This window comes from Orussus abietinus, unplaced genomic scaffold (genome assembly GCF_000612105.2).
Source record: "Orussus abietinus isolate OABI.00-Male unplaced genomic scaffold, Oabi_2.0 scaffold35, whole genome shotgun sequence".
NCBI classification, from domain to species: domain Eukaryota; kingdom Metazoa; phylum Arthropoda; class Insecta; order Hymenoptera; family Orussidae; genus Orussus; species Orussus abietinus.
The window spans coordinates 972699-995863 of NW_019394237.1; the positions used below are offsets into that span (position 1 = coordinate 972699).

A 23165-nucleotide genomic window follows, 5' to 3' on the forward strand; every position below is an offset into this window, starting at 1 on the left:
ATTAATAAACGTCTCGATTTATGGGGCCCCGATCCGGGGGCGGCCCTCCGTTCGTTCGTCGCCACCGAGTCGGAACCCTGAAAATCGGCAAATCCCCACCAAAGAGAGGAAAAGAGGAGCGATCCCAATTTCGGGGCCCGGGCCCACTTTACTCGTCGACACCTGCTTGGTGGCCCTGCCTCGTTTTCTCCCGCTCGGTGGAGGCCCCTCGTGATGCCCCTCTGTGAAAACCTCCGCGGATAAATACATTTTCGGAAGTCCAGATCGAACTTCTCGAAATTCGGGGACCTCTTCCTCGGAGAGGGGCATGATCAAACGGCGCCGCCGCTCGGCGAGGTGACAAAAAGAGGGGCCTTTTCTCGAGCGTGCAACGCGAGGAGTGAGACGTCTCGGGATATCCTCGGGGCCCCCTCGAGTAATTGAGTTCTCTCTTCCTCGTGGCAGTCTCCCCTGACCCCTCACCGCGGCCGTATACCTGGTTAAATATTGCCGCGACTCTTTCACCCAGCCAGACACAATGGGCCTTTTGTCGTTCGTAAACCTAAGGCCCCGGCGAGCCCGAGCAATCGCAATCGTCCCCCGGGACGTAAATTACGAGCGGCGAGTCATTGTCCGCGGACGTTGTCGCCGTTTCACCCCGCGACTTCCGTCGGGGCCTACTTCCTCTCGCTCTAGGGCCCGTAAGGCCCCAAACGGGCCGCGAAAAAGAAACTCGCCGCGGAGTAAATCGACCGAGAGCAGCTCGCGGTTACCTTCTTCCAGTCTTCGGTCTTCCTGGTCCATGTCTTCACGCCGATGACTAAAATGGGCCAGCCTGGGCCTCAGGAGAGAGAGGGGGGACTGGGAAGAGAAAAGCGACACGAGATGAATTGAGAATAAATTAATATATATATTTTTTTTAAATGGGATATTACGGTTAGGTACCGCCCTCGACGAGAGGGGCCCCCCTCGGGACGACTTCGAGGACGAGGTCCCAGGGGCCCGATCTCGACGTCCTCGGGGGGCCCTTTCCAGGGCCCTTTCCTTGGTTCCTATCGCAGCTAGACTACCTACCGGACGTTATATATACACAGGTGTCGGGCGTGAACCCTCTATTGCTTTTTTAAATTAATAATCCTCGGGACTCCTAGTCGGGCCCGGCGCCGGGACGCCGGGCCCCGCGTCTACGTGGGTTAAGTTAGTCGCTCGTCGCCTCGCCCTTATGCGCTATTTACAGTTTATTACACTCGATCTACGTATCATCCTGCGGTAGCTCCCGAATTGCTTAAAAAGAAGGGGGGAAGGGGAAGATGGGCCTCACGAGCCACCGCATTCCTCCCTCGGGCCCAATTCGAGACGCTCTCCGGAATTTCAGGGAACCCTTAACCGGGATCTCAGGGATCCCCGCGGGTCCGCTCTCGATAATTATTGCACTTGTTTCCGACGGGCCCATTCCCGCCGGGGCCCGAGACTGGCGGGGAAACGAGCGGGATTCGCGAGTAATCCGGACGGACGGGTCCCGACTGAGTCTCAGCCGGGTCGGATATGTGGACACTGATATCGCCCCGCCGGTCTCCGTGGATATGGATGAGGCCCAGGACGCGGGGCCCGGGCCTCGGTCCCGAAGGGACCTTACGTATAGAGAGGTCCGGGAATCGCCCCCAGGTCCCCGGGGCCCGACTACGTGGTGGCAGGCGAGGTAGGGATGGAGGTCGGCGGGGTGGGGGTGCGGCCCCCGGGGGTGGAGGACTCCCGGCCGTCGAGGATCGGCGAACAGGAGCCGGGGGTCGCGGGCCTGCCGTTCCCCAGCAGGCTCTCGATGGAGAAGGGGTTCAGCCTGCGACGCTCCTCGCGGCCCTTGACCGACAGGTCGATGCTGCCGCTCTGGGCCTCGTCGTCCTTGGGTCGGTCCTCCCGGGGACCCGGGCCCAGTCGACCGGGGAGCCCGCCTGCGCCCAGGCCCACGAGCTCGCGGCGCCGCTCCAGCAGACTGAGGCCCCAGTGGTGGATGCCCTGCTGGTGGTTCAGGTCCAGGCCCACGTGGTGGGCCCGTCGAGGATCCGCCTGGAGGGGGTCGGCCGGGGACACCCTGGGGTAGCACTCCCCGTCCACCGAGCCGTCCGCCGCCGAGTCGACCCTCTCGCTGCCGCTTTCACTGCACGAGTCTAGGCCCCCGACCACGTCGATCTCCTCGTTGGCCTCGTTGCCGGAACCGGAGACGCCGCCGTCCCCGGGCCCCAGCCCCGAGAAGGCCCCGCTCTGGTGGGCCAGGCCCCCCGGTCCACCCCCTGCTGCCGCCGCGCTCCTGGACTCCCACTCGGCCCGCAGCGTCGACAGGTCCACCGAGATGCCCTGCGAGCAGAAACCACCACCACCCTCAGCATCCTGGGGCCCGGAAATCTCCTCCTTGTCCTTACCTTCGCCGCCAACTTCCGCTGCTGCCGCTCCAGCGTCTTCAGCAGCTTCTTCTGCCGCCTCTCCCGCTCCTTCCTCCGCAGCTCCTCCGGAGGGATCGGCTCGCCGCTGCAGCTCTGCGGATGGGCGTTGTGGGCCGGCCTTCCTGGGCCCTTCTTCGTGTGCTCCTTCTTCCGCCACTTGGCCCGCCGGTTCTGGAACCAGACCTGCAACCCAGGTCCGGGATCCCGGTCAAGCGAGCGTTCTCCAAGCGCCCCGACACTCGTGGAAGGAAGAGGACACTCGAGGAGACCCTGGGTGGACTCTACCTAGGGGATGGAAGTCCAGGGAGAGGAAGGAAGGACCCGCTCCCGGAGGAGGAGGAGGAGAGAGAGGAGACCCTGGAGGAGGCGGCGCCGTCCGAGGCCGAGCCGAAGATCAATAGACCCCCCCTTGCACCCCTCCCCTGAACCGCCAGATGTGGCCAACGAGCGAATGCCCCGCACACGTACGCTCCGTCCTGGGGTGCGGATTTCCGCCGCTGAACCCCCGCAGAAGCGTATCTTCGCGCGTTCTCTCTCTCTCTTTTTTTTTTCTTCCTCTACCCCTCTTCGGACATGCCCCGCTCCCTCTAATGAGAAAGGAGCCATTGTAATTACGTGGCGAATCGCAGCCGTACGGAGACACGCGAACGCATAAGCGCGGCCGCGTTTCAACCGGCCGCAACGAGGTATCTCCGGGAGCGCATCTCGCGGGACGGGTCTGATGGGATGCGGAATTAACCCGCGAGTCGGCGCCGCAACGAGCCGCCATTAGGCCTCGCGTTTATGGTGCCGAGGAGGGCGAAGACGAGGGGATACCCCTCCTACCCCTCGATTCGGCCAAATCGTCCTGCACGATCGTCTTACATGGAAGGTTCCCCAGGTCGATCTCTCATTTCTTTTATAATATGTCATAGTAGACTAGAAACTAAACGACACGTATTTTTTTTTTATCTGCCATTAAACACTTTAAGGGGGTGGCCAAATCGTCCAAATCGGCCAAATCGTCCTGCACGATTGTCTTACATGGAAGGTTCCCCAGGTCGATCTCTCCGATTTCATTTCTTTTATAATATGTCATAGTAGACTAAAAACTAAGCGCCACGTATTTTTTTTTTATCTGCCATTAAACACTTTAAGGGGGTGAAACCACCATCCAAAGTAAGGCATGTCAAGGGGCGATTTGGCAGTTTCACCCACAAGAAAATAATATTTTTTAACCAATCCACCTGGAAAAGCTTTCTCATAACGAGATATGAAAAATATAATTTTCTCAATTAAAGGAAAAGAAAAAATTAAGGGGTGAGCCTAAGGGGTGAGGGGTCGCAGGTCTACTTTGGATGGTGGTTTCACCCCCTTAAAGCATTTAATGGCAGATATAAAAACATACGTGTCGCTTAGTTTTTAGTCTACTAATTAAATTTCTGAGACGAGTTTTTCATTGTATAATGTTTCATAACTTTGTAAACGTGTCTTCTTAAATTACTATAAAATTATTACCTATTTCTTTCTTTTAATAATTTCACTACATACGAATGTCCTGAAATTATGAAGATCGTACGTCATAAAGTTACTAATATCCTTCATAATTTTATTACATACGTGGGTACTAAATTCATAACTCATGTTATATATTTTATTTCATACTACGTTATGATTTTGGTATACCACGTCTGAATAGTACTTCTATAAAAAATGATATAACATTCGTAGAATTTTTCTTAACAGTGTACGATATCCTCTACTTTACTATAATCCCCGTCGATGCGCGCGACAGGTTGAGAGCAAACACCCGTCCTTATCGCCCTTAACCATCTGTTATCACTCTTTATCGGTCCCCCGAAATCCGTCGTCGGCAGCCACCGTTGGGCCCCAAGTCGACGGGCCCGTCGACGGGCCCCTCTTTATCCCCATATCAGAGGTTATCCCGAGTCGCATCTCGCCCCCTTTATCTAATCTCTCCATGGGGCGCCCCACGGATGACACACCCGTGACATCTCCCGGGTTATCACTGTTATCAAGCCCCGGATCTCCCTTGTCACCGGGACAAGCAGCCGGGCCCCGTCCGCGGAAGGGTGACACCCGTTACTGTAATCTCGACCCTATGCGCCTCCACCCTGCGTATCCGAACGCGGGAATACGAAATGCGAGGTGCCCCATGAAGGACCTCATGAACCCCCTTACTCTGACAAGGAAGACATCCCACGTCAATCTCTCCGATTTTATTTCTTTTATAATATGTTATTGTAGATTAAAAACTAAGCGACACGTATTTTTTTTTTATCTGCCATTAAACATTTTAAGGGGGTGAAACCACCATCCAAGGTAAGGCATGTCGAGCCGAAATGCGAGGTGCCCCATGAAGGACCCCGTGAACCCCTCCACCTTATTCTGACAAGGAAGGCATCCCACGTCGATCTCTCCGATTTTATTTCTTTTATAATATGTTATTGTAGATTAAAAACTAAGCGACACGTATTTTTTTTTATCTGCCATTAAACATTTTAAGGGGGTGAAACCACCATCCAAGGTAAGGCATGTCAAAGGACAATTTGGCAGTTTCACCCACAAGAAGGTAATATTTTTTAACCAATCCACCTGGAAAAGCTTTCTCATAACGAGAAGTTAAAAATATAATTTTCTCAATTAAAAGAAAAAATTAAATTAAGGGGTGAACCACCCCTCACTAGGGTTATTTCTTGACGCAAATTGGAATAAATTGAATGCGACAATTCGAAGCGATATTACTTATATAATGTCGTGAAGTAAGAAATGCATTTTCACGATATGTTCATAAAGTAAGATACATAATTTCTATATATATTTATAAATTAAGGAAATTAAATATGTTATTGAGAAATATTTCAGATATCTTCGATTGAAATCTACAAGAGATCTTGAAAAATCTGTCGCTTGAGATATTTAGCAAAGATTGCAAAGAAATATACAGAAATTATTCTGTGCTATTAGGGTTCACGAAGTCTGGAATAAATGGGATGCGACAATTAAAAGTGATATTACTTCGGTTAAGTGAATTTTTTTGCATTGCCGTGGATGGAAAATAAATTCCTCGTCGATCTAAGGCATCCCTGGGTTTCGACTTCACGGCGCACCCTCCTCGCGCATGTATTACATGCCTCTTATGTAGGCGTCCATTACATACGCAACCGCACCCGCCGTCGAGCAGATGGACTAACTGCCCCCGAGGGGGGCCGAAAGAGGCCTCGGGGTGAAAGGTCGAAAGTCCCGAAACCACCCCCGACGTCTGTCGAGCGTCAGCCCCCTCGCCGTGACCCGGTCCCCTTAAGAGGATATGAAAGGCGCTAAGAAATTTAATCGACGTCGATAAAGTAAAATCCATCTTAAATTTCTTTAAATTTTCCTCCTTATCTGAAGAGGATATGAAAGGCGCTAAGAAATTTAATCGACGTCGATAAAGTAAAATCCATCTTAAATTTCTTTAAATTTCCCTCCTTATCATCCCTATCAATAAGTCCACCCCCAAGGTCCTGAGACTCTTGATTTTCGATTCTAAGCCTCCAAGAGGCATGAAACATCGAAAACATACCCTGACCGTGCCACGTTGGTTCCCGTCAACGGTAAATAAATAAATTTTCGATGAAAAATGAAATTTCATGAGTTTCAAGATCTACCTTAGGGCCTCCATATTCACATGGGAAAATTTCAAACAAATCGGTACACCCAATTCGGAGAGTACTTTCCCCGACGATTTGACTTCTCAGACATACATGTATACATATACATATATATAGGCTGTCTATTTCATATCCTCTTAAATTTCCCTCCTTATCGTCCCTATCGAGAAGTCCACCCCCGACGTCCCGACGGAAGCTGGGAGGCTTTTGGTCCTGGCAGGATCCCAGGGTGGAGGAAAGGACGTGGGAACCTCTTTGGGGCCTCTTTTGCCCTCAGGATTGGGACTCACCGCGACCCGGCTTTCCTTCAGCTCGAGCCTGACGGCCAGGGCCTCTCTCATGAACACGTCGGGGTAGTGGCTGGACAGGAAGGCCCTCTCCAGCTCCTCCAGCTGCCAGCTGTTGAAGTTGGTCCTGCTCCTCCGTCGCTTGCTCCCGCCCTCGTCCGACTCGCCGTCGCACCCTGAAACGCGAATCGAGAATCAATAAACTGTTAACGAAATTCATTAAATTCCATACACTTTTAGTACATAAGGTTGCAGTGAAATTATAAATTTGACGTCTTTACAGTGAATCAGAATACATTTATTATAAAATTCTAAGGAAATTTACATTTTTATAACACCGCGTCTGTAATCTTGGGTAATTGCGGAGGAAAATTATAAACTTGATATTCGACAGTCATTTGGTACGCATTGTTTGCAAATCTTTTGGATGGGTTTTTAATTTTATGATCTTTCACGTAAGTTGATTTTTAATTAAATTTAATCGAAAGATGACAAGTGTCGGTGGTACTGGCGGGGAAGCATTGTAACGAGATTTCTACACGAGGGAATATTGTACATGAATTTTTAATTTTATGACCGTTTACATAGGTTTATTTTTAATGAAATTTAATCGAAAGATGACAAGTGTCGGTGGTACTGGCGGAGAAACATCGTAACTACATTCTTAACTCCCAAAAATAATTAAATAATATTTAACAAAATTCTTACAGTCAATAGAAGACTCCGGTAGCTTCATGGACAACGTAATTGCTACTTATCCGTGATGTTCGATACCCCGATAATTGCAAAATGATTTCTTTCGGCGTATAAGGTAGGGCTGTCTCTAAAATCGTCCTCGAACATGCCCGGAACATGTGTCAAATTATTAAGTTTGCAGAAGAAAAAAACGTTTAACATGAAATTCTGCCCCACCCAAATTTACAACATATATTATAAATGTATTACACGCACGTACTAAATTAATAATACACGTTATACAGTTCATTTGAAAACACGTCACAAAATTAGTATACCATGTCCGAATGAAACCACCACGGAAAATGTTATAAAATTATAATATTCTTATTAACAGTGTACTTCGCTCGTCGTTTAACGCGAAAATCGTGTCAGGGCGAAACTGAATATAAGATTAGAGTGGAAAGAAAAAAAAAGAGAGAAAAAAAAATTCGGGAAAGCAGATTCACCCCTCGTGGTATTTTATTCCAAGGAGAAAGAGAGAGAGAGATAACGCGTCAGACCGAAGGAGAGTCAATCATAATTCCGGATCTTCCATTCAATTGTCGGGGTGACCGGGGCACATTAGCATACATACGAGTTGGAGACAATCGGCGGGGGGTGGAGGGAAGAGCGGCCTCGATAAGAGCGGCGTTCTTAGATTTCGGATTTCCGGGAGATTTATCCCCCGCGGGGGGCAGGACTAATTCGATCGCGATAACTCGCGGATTTATCGGCGTCTCCCCGAGCCATCCCGACGGCTGGGGTCGATGAGAAACTTTCGATTTAGTAATCGAGGAGGTTATCACCTCCTCCGAGAGGATCGATTTGCCGAAATTTCGGGGCCTCGCGTGTACTTTAACGAGGGACGGAGATCCGTACCCCTTGGGGTCGTCCTTTTTTAAGGAGGGCCCCTCTCGCGCTTTTTCTTCCTTCCGTTAAGCACGAACGATGAATATTGATCGGGGCCCTTAAGGGCGGAATCGGGGGGCCCGCGTTTCGCCCGAAGCCGGGCCTTAAGGCGCCTCGCCTTCGGCGCGAACGGGCCCCGAGGAAACCCGGGGCCCCGGTGCATTAATCTTCGTAATTAGATGCGATTTATCCGGTGTGCCCGGTCCCACGGGCCGTTTGGCGGGCACCCCCGTAACTGAAACCCGCACCGACGGGCATCCGTCGAGCCGCTTATTATTGATAATCTATATTCCGGTAATAAGCGGGGATCGATACGCCGCCCGGCGAGAGAGACCGAGACTCGGCGCCTCGGCTCGAGTAAACGGTGGCCGGGGATTATTTCGTCCGGTTAGCGAGCCGATTTCGAATTAGGATCTCGAGGCATTTATCCACGTCCTTCCAGGACTCCCCAGGAATTTTATCCGATTTTTCTTACCGCCAGGAGCGCTCCCAGAGGTTCCTCCGCGCGCGCCCCATTACTCCCCGTCGCGACGCCTCGGGGTCGATCAATTCTCCTCTCGTCGATCCGATCGCCGATTCGAAGTACCTCACCTCGATCGACGAGGTTCGAACTAGGTCCTGGAATTTTTCCCGATTTTTCCTCCGTCGGGAAAGTATTTTCGCCGAATTTCGAAAGGGAAGCGGTTCCTCTGCGCTCCATTACTCCTTGTCGCGACACCTCGGGGTCGATCAATTCCCCTCTCGTCGATCCGATCGTCAATCCAAACCACCTCACCTCGATCGACGAGGTTCGAACTAGGTCTTGGAATTTTTCCCGATTTTTCCCCCGCCGGGAAAGTATTTTCGCCGAATTTCGAAAGGGAAGCGGTTCCTCTGCGCTCCATCACTCCCCGTCGCGACACCTAGGGGTCGATCAATTCCCCTCTCATCGATCCGATCGTCAATCCGAACCACCTCCCCTCGATCGACGAGGTTCGAGCTAGGCCCCAGAATTTTTCCCGATTTTTCCCCCGTCGGGAAAGTATTTTCGCCGAATTTCCTAAGATAACCTTCGCGACGGTACGCGAGAGTAAGCGGTTCCCTTGGAGGCTGCGCTCCAAAACGCGAAATGGCGTGCTGGCTCAAGGCGTTTAATAAGCCCGGGCACCCACGGCGTACCACCCGAAATAACATGCAATTAAACTCGAAATTACAGCCCGATGCGCCCGAATGAGAGTCACTCCCCGAGTCGTGGGGCCCACGCCTACAAATTTGCCCCCCGAGCGGTGCCGAGTCCGAAAGGGGCCCGCTCTTTCCGGTTCTGGGTCCGCTTTCACCCCGCCCCCCTCCGTATTTTCCAGCGGAGATCGCGACAAGAAATAATAAAAAAAAAAATAATAATAAAAAGAGAACTCAAAAGATCTCACGGGGGTCGGAAACCGCATGCGGAAAGAGCCGCAAAACGCGGCGCTATCACCCCGTCGTATCGCGGACAAGAGCCCCTTCCTCCTCCTCCCCCCCCGTAAACGGGGCATTGTGAACGGCGCAATAATCGCGACGACTTGGCGGGAAAATTGCGCAATTAGCATGCGCGCGCGTCGCTAATTGCGGCTGCTTTAGCGGACAAACGGTCCGCACTTCGGCCGTGTAATTACTCCGGGCGACGTTCCTCTAATTAAAGTGACAAGCGGCGCGGCTCGGCGTTTAGCGATACGCGAGACGGAAACCGGGGGCCCGGATAGGGCCCGTCGCGTTTCCGCGTCCGTCGTCCCCGCGGAAGGGCCGCAGTGTCCTCCGCCCCCGGGAGATCCGGAAGCGGCAGTCAAAAAAGGAAGAAAGATCGATCCGCGGAGGCGCTCGGTCGAAAGATCTCAGGGGACCCAAGGTCGGCCCATTGGGCCCATTTCCGGGGTCCGGGGGGGTTGGGGCCCCGATAGAGAGGGAGAGAGACGGTCGCGATGCATCCTCTGAGGGGCCGAGGGGGGCGGGATTATTAAGCTGTAAGGCGTTAACTGGCATAAGGCGTCGGTAGGTGGATACGTTGGTTGCGTGTCGGACTGACTGCATTTGCATCTAGACGCCATCAATCCTCCAGACGCCCGGCTGCACCTCCCGGGGGGAGGGGGCAGGGCAGGAGAGGGCCCCTTTCCTCCAGTCCCCCTCCGACGAGTCGAGCCGGCCTAGTCGGACGAGTCTGAATTAAATATCCGCCGCAATAAGAGAGCCGGGGCCCCGGGGGTATGGCCCGCCTGTGGGAGCGAGAGAGAGGGAGGGATGCGCCGCCGCGTGGGAGCGAGAGAGAGGCCGATAGAGATGCCGCCTCCTGGCGAGGTCGGGTATCGACGCTCGACACCTCGCTGCGGCCATTTTGAGGTACCCCTTTTGACGGCACCGAAAGGGTGGATTTACTCTGACTTTTTTCACGCCGACCGTAGAAAACGGGCCGAGTTTCCGTAAAGCGGGGTGAAGAAAAACGGATGATGCGGAGGGAGGAAAAAAAAAAAAACAACGGGGGGAGAAAGCGGTGCCCTGCGAAAAGTCGGGGCGCCGTTACGACACCGTCTACCCGACGGTAAATTATATACACGGAGAGAAGAGATCTCCCCGCGCGATACGAGGGGAGGACGGCCTTATTCGAAACTTATTTTAAACTAGTTTTCTCTATGCAACTAGTTCCCCCCCTGCCTCCCACTGGTAGGGCAGAACTCCAGGATCTTCCGGGCCCCCGCGAGGTTAACCGGTGCATCGGAGGTGCATATTAACCGCTCCCGGAAAGTTCCCCGGAATCTCCTTCTCTCTCTCTCTCTCTCTCTCTCTCTCTCTCTCTCTCTCTGGCTTCGCCCCTTCTCGACTCCTTCCGGGATTAGGCGAAAATCGAGGGCGAATTTGCATTTTCCTCCTGCTTGGCTATAGTACAGGACGAGAGTCCTTTTACCGCGCCTCGAATCTCCCCGACGAAGAGAGAAGGACCCTCGAAATTATCCCTGACTGCGAAATGATAAATAAAATGTTGTGATAAATAAAATATGATATGATANAAAACACTAGAACATTGTCTTGGCAAAAAAATAAAATTCTCGATTATATTCAAATGTGAAAAATTATAGTAGCATAAAATACAACGCCGCTCGAATTATCGCGAGTGTGCACAGTTTGGCCTGTTTAGCGTTCTCGAATTATCTCGAGCGCACAAGTTAAGGGGTTAAATGACAAATAAAATATAAAATGATAAATAAACTATGAAATGATAAATAAAATACGAAATGATAAATAAAATACGAAATGATAAATAAAATATTAAATGACAAATAAATTATGAAATGATAAATAAAATGGCGGAGGGGTACTCCGGGCACGCGAGAGGAGTAAGGATGTAGAGGACGAGCAGAGGCCTCCCGGGCCCCGATAAGGAGGTTTGTCAGAGGGCGATAACATCTTCAAGGCGACCGGTTAATTATACATTAATGCGAGCTCGCGTGCATCCTCGGCGCCGAGCGTCGCGGGGCCCGGTGAGAACCTGGGCCCGAAGGTGCACTTCGCGTTTTTCGACCTTTTGGGCCCTCCTCGCGTTTTTCCAATTGGGGCCCTCTCGCGATGCCCAGGTCCCTGAAATTCGGCGGCGCGAGGGCAGCCCTCCACTCCGGATTTTTGGGCCTTACGATACCGCGCGATTAGCTGCGCTCCCTCGTTGCCGCTTTAAGCGGGGCCCCGCCCGGCTGTAAAGGCCCTCGATGATCGGCGAGTTATCGTCCGGAGGCAAAGTGGCGCTCTTTCGCGTGCGCTAAACGTACAATTCCGCCGGGCCCCGTTTCTCTCTCTCCCTCCCTCCGGGTAGACGGGCCTCGGTTGCTCTCTCTCTTCCCTCCCGCGCGGGGCCCACCCCTCTCTAAGGACCGCTAAGCACGGGTTGTTACCCCCTTTCGCCGTGTCATTTGCAAGAGAGCATTATCCCCGTCGCGTGCTCGGCGACCGACCTCTCGGCAGCGGTGAGATTGTTTTAAATTGCCGATTCGACCCGGGACCGACGAGGGGCCCGATGGGGCCCGTCCGATCGACCCCATCGGTCCCGTCGACCGGTCGAGCGATTCCTCTCCTTCGAGGGACATGAATCGGACCCAGGGATTCCCTATAGAGGAAAAGACGAGGGAAGGGCCCTGGATCGGGGCCTTGAGGTGAAGCGGAACCCCCCTCAATTTAGTTCATTCGGGTAAAACAATTTTTTTTAAGGTTATTGGGCCAAACTGTCCGAAACTGTGACACGTGACTCGTGATCATGAAATAATTGTCCCGACACATTTTAAAATTTGGATTTAAAAAAAGAAATCTTTTAACTTAGCCTACAGCAGAAGCAATATGGCGTCGAGCTCCGATATTTCGATCGATATACAATTATTGAAGGCTCTGATATGAGAAACGAAAGAGTCAGGACAATTGTACGACTATTTGGAACAATCTGGTAATCGATAAACTCGCATTTGAACGGGATAAAGGCAAAAAAAAGTGTGTTTTGCGCTTATATGCCAAAACGATGGGAATACGAGGTCTCGGAGTGAATCACAGGGGGTCCCTCTGCAGTCAATTACACACACCACATTAAAAACAATGATATGAATCCTTATTCTAACATGGTGGTGCCTACTATACACACATGGGACTTCCGCGTCTCGAGACCTAAGTGGAACTCGCGCGATTCGGGGCCCGGCGCGCCCCGCCTCGTCAGCCCACCCTGAAGGGCCCACCGCAAGACTCGCCGTCCTAAGGCGAGATCCCGCCAACTCGCGAGAAGTCGGACCGCCAATTGACGCTACTTACGGAACGGGGCCCGGACGATTAACGCCGGCGCGATAAATAACGCTTTTAATTATCAAGCGCCGGGGGGAGCGGGCGAAAATACCGGGGGCGCCGCACTAATGGTGAGGATTCTCGGAGTTACACTCTCCCCGGGCGTACGCACCGGGAGACAAAGTGACAAATGATTAGCGATTATCGCGTCGGCACTTTCTGAAGCCCTCTAGAAATTCGCGGAAAGTCGCGCATCTCCGCGACTTCCCTGCCCATCTCCGTTTCTCCTCGCTCTCGCCGTGCCTTCATTTTTTTTCCGTCCCCCCCCCCCCCCCTCTTTCTAAACGCGGTCTTTTTTCGCGATCCTCCACGTCCCGGGGCTCCCTTCCGTGTTGCAACTTTCCGCGGTGTGGCTTTCACCTTAGCCGTGTGCGCAGATAATTGATTTTCCCGGCCCCGATAGCCGCGAGTGCGCGAGGAGTGCCTAATTGAATGGCCGATTAAATTAAGAGAGCCGGCGGAATACGAGGCCACGCGCGGGTTTTCCGCCCGGCGGCCCGCGCGGAATCGATCACTGGGCGGAAAGGCCCGTGTCGATATGCAAATCGCGAACGGGGGCCCGGAAAGGCGTAGCTAAGGCCCCGACACTCCACGCGTCGACGTTGCGCGTGCGATCGAGGATTGATAAGCCGGTTTCCTTTTCTTTTTTTTTTTTCTCCTACTTTTTCTCCTACAAAAGGACCATTTCACCTGGGTCTACGGGATTTTGCCTAATTCTATCTATTTTCATTAAATTTTATCCGATGTACGGGATATGAATCGACGGTGTAGGTAAGGCCCCGACATCGCGCGTACAATCAAGGACTGATAAGCCGGTTTCCCTTTCTTTTTTTTTTCTCCTACTTTTTCTCCTACAAAAGGACCATTTCACCTGGGTCTACGGAATTTTGCCTAATTCTAATTTCACTAAATTTTATGCGATGTACCGTATATGAATCGACGGTGTAGGTAAGGCCCCGACATCGCGCGTACAATCAAGGATTGATAAGCCGGTTTCCCTTTCTTTTTTTTTTCTCTTCCTTTTTCTCCTTCAAAAGGNTTAGACTCGTTTCCCGGGCAGTTTCTCCCGCCACCCTCCGAGTTTGACTTTCCTCCCCGTGGAAACCGATCACCTCGCGATCTGGCATTCCCTTCCCTTCCCCGAAAGAAGATAGGACGATAAACGACCGGATGAATAGAAGATGAGGAGGAATCGAGAGCGGGAGTGGAGGGGACGGGCCCTTCCCCGGCGTTCCGGGCCCGCGAGCGCCGGCGGACGACGGTGTAGGTAAGGCCCCGACATCGCGCGTACAATCAAGGATTGATAAGCCGGTTTCCCTTTCTTTTTTTTTTCTCTTCCTTTTTCTCCTTCAAAAGGACCATTTCACCTGGGTCTACGGGATTTTGCCTAATTCTATCTAATTTCACTAAATTTTATCCGATGTACCGTATATGAATCGACGGTGTAGGTAAGGCCCCGACATCGCGCGTACAATCAAGGATTGATAAGCCGGTTTCCCTTTCTTTTTTTTTTCTCCTCCTTTATCTCCTACGAAGGGACCATTTCACCTGGGTCTACGGGATTTTACCTAATTGTATCTAATTTCACTTAATTTTATCCGATGTACTGCATATGAATCGACGGTGTAGGTAAGGCCCCGACATCGTGCGTACAATCGAGGATTGATAAGCAGGTTTCCCTTTCTTTTTCCTTTTCTCCTCCTTTATCTCGTACGAAGGGACCATTTCACCTTGGTCTACGGGATTTTGCCTAATTCTATCTAATTTCACTTAATTTTATCCTACGTACGGGACATGAATCGACGACATTCGAAGACCAAGGTACCGACGCGTCGCGATGCCCGAGTCGGCCATCTTGGCGAACGGAAGCTCTTCTTGGGCGGCCATTTTGGAGACGGACGAGTCGCTCCGTTAGTAATATAAAGATCCTTATCCGCCAGGACAATTAGCCCGGGAGCGTATAAATATGCCGCGTTTATAGTCCTCGGCGAGTATCTGGCCCTTTCTCCCCCTCCCGCCCCCCCCCCCGCCGTAAATCAAACTATTTAATTAACGTTTTTCTCCCTTTTGCGAGGCCGAGGCCGCGAACTGCCGGGCGATACGCGCGCGGAAATCCCGCGAAACGGGGGAAACTCGAAACGGTCTCGGGAGGACTTAAAAGGATATGAAGAGTCAGTCTATATATATATTGGGGTGCACCGATTCGTTTGAAATTTTCCCACGCGAATATGGAGGCCCTAAGGTAGGTCTTGAAACTGATGAAATTTCATTTTTCATGAAAAATTGATTTACCTATCCGTGGACTGAAACCAACATGGCGGGGTTAGGGTATGTTTTCGATGTTTTACGCGTCTTGGAGGCTTAGAATCGAAAATTAAGATTTTCAAGACCTAGCTCGAAGGATTTATAATACCGTAGAAATGGAATATTTCGGTGTCAAACGGGGAAAATGTGGAAAATACTATTACCAACAATTGCAAGAGAACGCTGGCTTGTCCCAGAGCTAACACGTGTCTTTAGAGGAAAAATTTAGTTGCAGCCAAACCTCACAGATGGCGACGTCGGTCCATCAAAGTATAAATAGTCATGGATTCATGGGATTTCGGCAGTTTAACATCGATCTTTTTGTCATTACTTTCCCGAAATGACATATAGAACCCTTCAGTTCGTATGATTCTCGACGTAGACTATAAAAGACTTCAAGATAAATATAAACGTCGGTAATGGGACGCGCCAGGTTATGTTCCCACTAGAGTATTCAAAACGTCATTCCCCCCAAAAAGGGTACAGATGGATTAGACTTTACCGACGTGTATGAAATTTCTCAGCGCCTTTCATACCCTCTTACCGATTCCCGCGAAGTCGCGTCTGACGCTTCGATTTTGGGCCCCGGCGGTAACGAAAAGTAGAGAGGGCCCTGGAAGAGGGGGGCGGCGGGGGGGAGGATAAAAAGGGACGAAAAGTGCGCAGTCGAACGAGTCGAGTGGGCCTCGCATAACGCAGCGCGAGCACGCGATGACTTAACGACGGCTCGTCGTTAGAGAAACGCTCGCGGAGGATGCCCTCCCTAGGGTCCCCCCTTTGCGCCCCTCGGTTAAACTATTTTTTAACCCGAATGACGCGAGTCCCTCGTTTCAATTAGTTTCGAGCGGGGAAACCGATCGCGATAGTGGGCCCAAATCCATCGGGCCCAAATTACCCAAATTGCAAAGATCGGGATTTCCCCCCGGACGTCGACCTCCCTCCCTAACGAGTGGAAGTTTCCCAAATGAATTAATCCCCGATTAAGGCCCCGTAAGGCCCCGGGGTGAGGTCGCCCCCGCGATGTTTCAATAACCGGGGGCCCCGCGGAATACATTGGCAGGGCGTTTAGGATAATTCCAATGGTGTTGAAAAAGCGGTCTTTTAAAAGGCGTGCTAGGCCCCTAGCGCATGCGCGTCGGGCCCCGAGTGGAGGGGACGGGCCCTTCCCCGGCGTTCCGGGCCCGCGAGCGCCGGCGGAGGGGGTGGGACCCCGAGAGAGGGAGAGAGCGAAGGAGGCGCCCCGGTGCTCGAGCGAGTCCGACTCCGGGCCCTAGGGCCCCGCGAGGGGCCGGCAGGGGGGGGGGAGACTTTTGAAAAGGGACTAACGACCGGCAGTTAACGGCGGCTCTCAAATTGCCGGTTGCCCGAGCATCCTCCACGGCCGGGGCCCGCTCGGGAATTATTAAACTGTAGTTTAGTTTAAATTAAGTTATTACCCCCGCCAACTCGGGGCCCCCCCTTGCCCCTTTTTCACCCCCGGGAGTTGCGCGACCCCGGGACTCTCGGGGCCTTATCAAGGCCCCCTCGAGCTAGCGATACGCGAATGTCCATCGCGACAAGTCCGCGGAAGTTTCCGCGATTCTTGCGGTACTCGTACGCGGATTTTAGGGGGAGTGAAACCACCCTTCAAATCTGTCAATTCGAATACAACACTTTTTTTTTAACCCTTTTAGGGCCCGAGGCCGATATATCGGCCTTCGCTGCACTGGCGAAAAGTGCCAGAGCCGATATATGTGCCCATAATTATGAATGTGGTCTAAGTCATATATTTTTTGTTTTTACGAAATTACATTGAATTAATTTCGTTTGAAATAATATGGCGTGAAATAAGTGATAAACTAATTTTTTTTTTTTTTAATTTTGACTTAGACTACTTTCATAATTATGGGCACATGTCGGGCCGCACCTCGTAGCGCTTTACTATTCGCTTTGCGAGAGATCTCTATCTCAAAATAAATTTATAATACGTTATAAATAGTCTAATTTCATTACGAGAGAATTAAAATAACGATACAACAACACCTATAACAACCTATAACCTATAACAATTACTTGTTTCGGATGAGATAATCCGTCCGGCGCCTACCATGTGCCTTGGAGTTATTTTTTATGTTTCTTGTGCAATATTACTTATTTTGTTAAAAAATATATTGGAAATTTAAAGTATATACTTTGCAATAAGCGGTCTATATAAATTGATGATAAAAAGATGACTTTTCCTATGTGCAATTACGTTTTGAAACGGAGAACTCAATTTTTCTTTTTTTTTTTTTATCACTTATACCTTTGTTATTTATGTAATTTTCAATGCGTATAGAAAAATTAGCGTCACTGTTTTATTCTCTATTTTGTCCTTAATACCCTGCTTTTTGAATTATGTAAATATTGCTTTTCGTTTGGTTTTTATGAGCCTTTTTCCAAATCCTAGTAAAATCGTAAAATTCGGCCGGTTATCTTCGCGTAAGCACCTCTTTTTCGCCCGGCACTAAAAGGGTTAAGGGTATTAGACCAAACTGTCCGAAACTTTGACACGTCACTCCTGATCATCTAAGAATTGTTCCGACACTTTGAAAATTTGGATTAAAAAAAAGATTTTTTTAACTTAGCCCAGGTCAGTCCTAAAATGCCGTCGAGCTCTCGTATTTCGATCGATATACAATTATCGAAGGCTCTGATATGAGAAACGAAATGGTCAGGACAATTTTACGACAATTTGGAACATTCTGGTAATCGATAAACTGGAATTTGAACGGGATAAAGGCAAAAAAAAGTGTTGTTTGCGCTTCTATGCCGAAACGATGGGAATACGAGGTCTCGGAGTGAAAATTTAATTGACCTGGAAATCACAGATGGCGCAGGGGGTCCCTCTGCAGTAAATTAGGGCCCCAGAAAGCACGAATCCAGAGGATTTCTGGAGTTTTACTCCGATTTCTTGACAATTATTGTACGAAAACGACAGGTGGAGTATGCCATTTGGTACAATACCCAATATAATTCGACCCAGCTGTCAATATAAAAATGAACGTCGGCAACGTGGGCATTTATAAAAATCTTCTTTATCGACGTCGATCAAGTTCCTCGACGTGTTTGACTTCACCTTAAGCTCTCGTCGCCCGGGGCCCGATTTTCGGAAACGGGGACTTACGTCGGCTGATATACGGCGCATTCCTCCGACGAAAGCCTGACAAATCGTTCTCTCCTCGGCTTCCTTCTTCGTTTTTCGTCTCTTTTCCCTACCGTATACACACGAATGCCCCCCCCGATTATTATTCCGAGGAGACTGGAAACGCGAGGGCATTATTTCGGGCCCCACGGCCTCGTCTCGGCGAACAGGTGCTTACTGGGCCCGGTGAAATGGCAGTCCGACATTCCTCTTGAAACTGCACACTCTGTATATACTTGCATATCTATATACATGTATATATATATTCAAACGAGATCGCTGGAGAGAACGGGCCCGTTTTCCTTTTTCCGGGGCCATTTCCTCGGGAGAAGTCGACTCCACCCCGACGAAGAGTAACGTTTCCCGATCTTTTTCCTCGTCGACGTCCTCGGCCAGGTCGAACTTCCCGTCTCCGAGGAAATGGATTCCCTGGGCCCGATAAGGCCCACGCCTTATCGGGCCCAGGGAAGTCCAGGGTGGCCTGGATCTGCGCTCTATTAGACTCGTTTCCCGGGCAGTTTCTCCCGCCACCCTCCGAGTTTGACTTTCCTCCCCGTGGAAACCGATCACCTCGCGATCTGGCATTCCCTTCGAAAGAAGATAGGACGATAAACGACCGGATGAATAGAAGATGAGGAGGAATCGAGAGCGGAGCGCAGATGGGCATCGCTCCTCGAAATGCAAAGGGGAGGACGAACCCTCTCGTCCTAGAGGAACCTCGATACCGATTGATCGTCTTCTTCTTATTTTTCGTCGAAAAGAAATTTCGAAAAAAATCAAGAAAAAGATAAGGAAATCAGGAAAATAATTCTCGAAAATCCGGAGGATAAACGACCGGATGAATAGAAGATGAGGAGGAATCGAGAGCGAAGTGCTGATGAGCAAAGGGGAGGACGAACCCTCTCGTCCTAGAGGAACCTCGATACCGATTGATCGTCTTCTTCTTATTTTCCGTGGAAAGAAATTTTGTAGAAAAAATTAAAGAAAAGGATAAGGAAATCAGGAAAATAATTCTCGAAAATCCGGGGGCCAAGTCGGGCGCGGTTGCCCTCATTAGCGTAAACGGAAGTGGCTTTTCAGGGCAGGAAGTCGACGCGCGAGGACGTCCCGGGACGGCCGTTTTAACGACGCTCAGAGGCGTCGTTTAAATTGAGAGGAGCTTGATGTGACGTAAAACTTGATTTAAACGATCCTCCCCGGGATTCTTGGGACTCGCCCCCCCTGTACCCTCGATTTTACCTTGGGATTAATCGTTCCTAACCTCTCCCGGCAGGTAAACTCCGCATCCCAGGTCTCTTTTTAAATGTAAGGTGGAAAGAAACCCCCCTGAAATCAGTCGACTTTTTTTAAGGGTATTGGACTAAACTGTCCGAAACGTTGACATGTGACTCGTGATCATCGAAGAGTTGTCCTGACACGTTCAAAAGTTTATTTAAATTTTACCCTGGGATGTGACTCGTGATCATCAAAGAGTTGTCCTGACACGTTCAAAAGTATATTTAAATTTTACCCTGGGATTAATCGTTCCTAACCTCTCCCGACAGGTAAACTCTGCATCCCAGGTCTCTTTTTTAATTTAAGGCGGAAAGAAACCCCCCTTAAATCAGTCGATTCGGATAAAACACTTTTTTTTACGGGTGTTAGACCAAACTCTCCGAAACTTTGACACGTGACTCGTTATTATCAAAGAATTGTCCTGACACATTCGAAGTTTGGAATTTGAACGGGATAAAGGCAAGAAAAAGTGTTGTATACGCTTCTATGCCAAAACGATGGTAATACGAGGTCTCGGAGTGAAGATTTAGTTGACATGTAAATCACAGATGGCGCAGGGGGTCCCTCTGCAGTCAATTAGGGCCTCGGAAAGCATGAATCCAGAGTATTTCTGGAGTTTTACTCCGATTTCTTAATAATTATTGTACGAAAACGACAGTTGGAGTATGCCATTTGGTACAATACCCAATACAATTCGACCCAGCTGTCGCTAAAAAAACCAAACTCTGCAACGTAGGTATTTAGCTAATATATCAATAACAATATTTAGATCTTCTTTACCAACGTCGATCAAGTTGCTCGACGTGTTTCACATCACCTTAACACCCCGGAGAAACGTCGCGGATATGCCATTTAGTACAATACCCAATACAATTCGACCCAGCTGTCGCTAAAAAAACCAAAGTCTGCAACGTAGGTATATATCTAATATATTAATAACAATATTTAGATCTTCTTTACCAACGTCGATCAAGTTCCTCGACGTGTTTCACATCACCTTAACACCCCGGAGAAACGTCGCGGATTCCGCAGTTCCCGGGAACTACGGGGAAGGGTTAAGGTCAGCTTCTCGGAAGGGGGTAAATCGCGGACCCCGTCAATGGAGGACGCGGATGCTGAATGGGGCCCGAAGTTTCCGGGATATGGTTCGCGCGATGGGGCCCCGGGAAATGGTTAAGGCCCGATTCGCGCCGCTTTTATTCCCCCTCGTTTCCGGGCCCGTGGCGGTGGTCTGCGGAGAGCACGCGGAAAGGGGAACGGGCCCCGGGAGTTCTTGCCGGGCCCTCGGCTGGCCGGTTTCCCGCTAATCGGGCCCCAGGATTTCTAACGACGCGGAATGGGCCCGCTCTCGCTCTACGAGGTAATGGCCGTCGGGGCGGACGCATTAGTGCTCCCCAGAGGATCGCTCGTCTCCCAGGAAAATGCGAAAACGTTGAAAAGTGGACTCAGGGCCCAAAATCTGGGACTCACGAGAACGCAGCGACGAATGACCACGGTCCCGACCTTATGATACTGTTTTTTGTCCCGCAAAAATGGCCGGTCCGGGTTTTGCTCCCGATCAGGAACTTCTTCCATCATCCCCAGGAGCCCTCGAGGGTTCCCGGTAACGCGACGTAGGGCGTCGGTTCCAGGCGAGGGGGAGGCGTTTAAGTTAAGAGGCAGCAGCCCTTGGAGGGATAACCTCGATCCAGGGCTCAGGGGTGCGAATGGGATCACGTAAAAAAGGGATTTCCACCCTCGCCGGAGACCGCGCGAGAGCGTTGCGCGCCGTCGGCGAGATTCCCCGCTTCATTCCGTACCCGTCGGGGATCGACTCGGTGAACGGTCCCTGGGGAGCCCACGGGACCCGGGAACGATCTTATGATCGACCAAGAGTACCCTGGAAGGGGCCCTGGGGACCGTTTCCGAAAATCCCTGCTGAGATTTCGGGGAATGCGAGGAGATACTCTAGGACGTCCCCGGAAACGACGTCAGGGAGCTAATCGTCGCGACGGTCCCAATTTCCGGGCCTAGAGGAGTCCGTCGAGTGCCAAACTATGCGTCTGGAATTCCCCCAGGAGGGGGTCTTGAATTTAAATTCCAGGAGGAACGATTCGGGTCCCCGTTTGGACCCTTTGAAGGCGAAGCTCTTTCGACATAAGGGCGAGAATCCTGAAAGCGGGCAGGCGATATTGGACCAAACGTCGGACGCCTATAGGCGCTTCCACGGGCCAAAGGGTTAATTCGCACCTTTCTTCTCGTCGTCCTCGTCGACGTGGTCGGCGGCGTGGTGCAGAAGGTGGGCCCCAGGGTGGACGGCCGCGATGTCCGGAGCAAGAGGGCGGCTGCCCAGGGCCGGGTGGGGGTGGTGGGGGTGGTGGTGGCTGAAGAACCTGACGGCGGCCGCGGCCGCCTGGTGGTGGGCCTGCACCTGACTCTGGACCTGGCCCAGGACGGGGTGATGGGGCGGCCACCCCAGGTGGAACGGGAAGACGGGCGCGGCCCTTGGGAACAGCCGACCCGGGGACAGGAGCGAGGCCCCGGAGGAGGCCCCGGTGGTCCCGCCGGCCGGCGGCGCCGGGAACGACAGGCCGCCTCCCGGCTCCAGGACCATCCTGGAGCTGGGCCCCAACTTGGCTGGGCCTCTCCCCGGCTCTCTACTGCAGATCGCGCTCAGACCCCGGCGGGGGCATCCAGGCCGCTCCCGTTGGCGCCCCCGGGCCCGCCCCGCATCGGCCCGGGCTCGTTTTGGGCCAGTCCCCCGGGACTCGGCGGTCGCGCGCGGGGCCTACTCCAGCAGGACCCCGGGATGACTCGAGGACTCCCGATGCTTCCTTCCCGCTCGACCCGATGCGCTCCTCCTTTTCCCTGGACGTCGCGCCTGGATCTTCCTGGTCCCAGGACCTTGAACCCAGGACCCCCGAGGGAGAGGCCCACTTCTGGGCCCGAATCAAGGGCCTCCACCAGCGAGTTCCCGGACGAGCGGTTTGCCGTCGGATCGCGGAATTCCGCGCTCTTCGAGGGAAAGGAGACCGTCGATCGAGTCCCAATTTCCAACGACCTGCTCACCGTCTCTCAGATTCGAGTCCCAAAGTCTTCTGGGACTACTGGGCCCGACCTAGATCCTTCCTCACTTCGTTCCTTAGCATGTTCATTTGAGTCCTAGACCATGGACGGAGCTTAGAACTCGGGAGGCCCTCCGAACACTATCGAGGAGCTATCCGCACTCCGCGGCACCGGATCACTGACTGGGACTCACGGATGGGCCCGGTCCTCCAAAACTTGGGACCGACCCCCGATCGGTCGCGGGTCCAGCTCGCGTTCCACTGTCGACGGTCCGACCGGACCGACGAACGAGACGTCCCAAACTGTCCGAGGTCCTCGAGGGCCTCAAGGCCCAAACACGGTACTCCAGTCGAGATTTCGACCAACGATTCCGCCCTCTCCTATCGACGAGGTAGTCCAGCACTTGGGTGCGGGCCCGAGCCTCGAATCGGGGCCTTCGGGCCCAAATCTCCAGGGACTCTCAGCCTCTCCCGGCCACGGGCACGATCACTCGCGAGCGGGGTCACCGTCGAGGGCCTAGAATCGACGTGGGGCCCTCTCCCGGTTTGGGCCCGAGGGTCCGAGTCCCGGGTCG

General features: G+C 51.8%; 1 protein-coding gene across 1 annotated transcript; it reads right to left on the reverse strand.

Moving 5' to 3' along the window:
* Positions 1 to 1659: 1659 nt before the first annotated feature.
* LOC105694940 (homeobox protein unc-4 homolog) lies at positions 1660 to 22139 on the reverse strand. The gene is made up of 4 exons (XM_012416084.1): positions 21776 to 22139; positions 6361 to 6533; positions 2397 to 2600; positions 1660 to 2331 (listed from the first exon to the last, which is right to left on the reverse strand). The coding sequence occupies exons 1-4, from the start codon at positions 22137 to 22139 to the stop codon at positions 1660 to 1662; spliced, it is 1413 nt and encodes a 470-aa protein (XP_012271507.1).
* Positions 22140 to 23165: the final 1026 nt, after the last annotated feature.

Bases quoted from the DNA above. Each gene is read 5' to 3' on its own strand.
- LOC105694940 (XM_012416084.1), bottom strand. From the start codon at position 22,139: ATGGTCCTGGAGCCGGGAGGCGGCCTGTCGTTCCCGGCGCCGCCGGCC. The intron at 2,601-6,360 runs GTGAGTCCCAAT...CCTGGGTTGCAG, and splicing joins TGAAGGAAAGCCGGGTCGCG to GTCTGGTTCCAGAACCGGCG. The intron at 2,332-2,396 runs GTAAGGACAAGG...TTCTGCTCGCAG, and splicing joins AGCGGAAGTTGGCGGCGAAG to GGCATCTCGGTGGACCTGTC.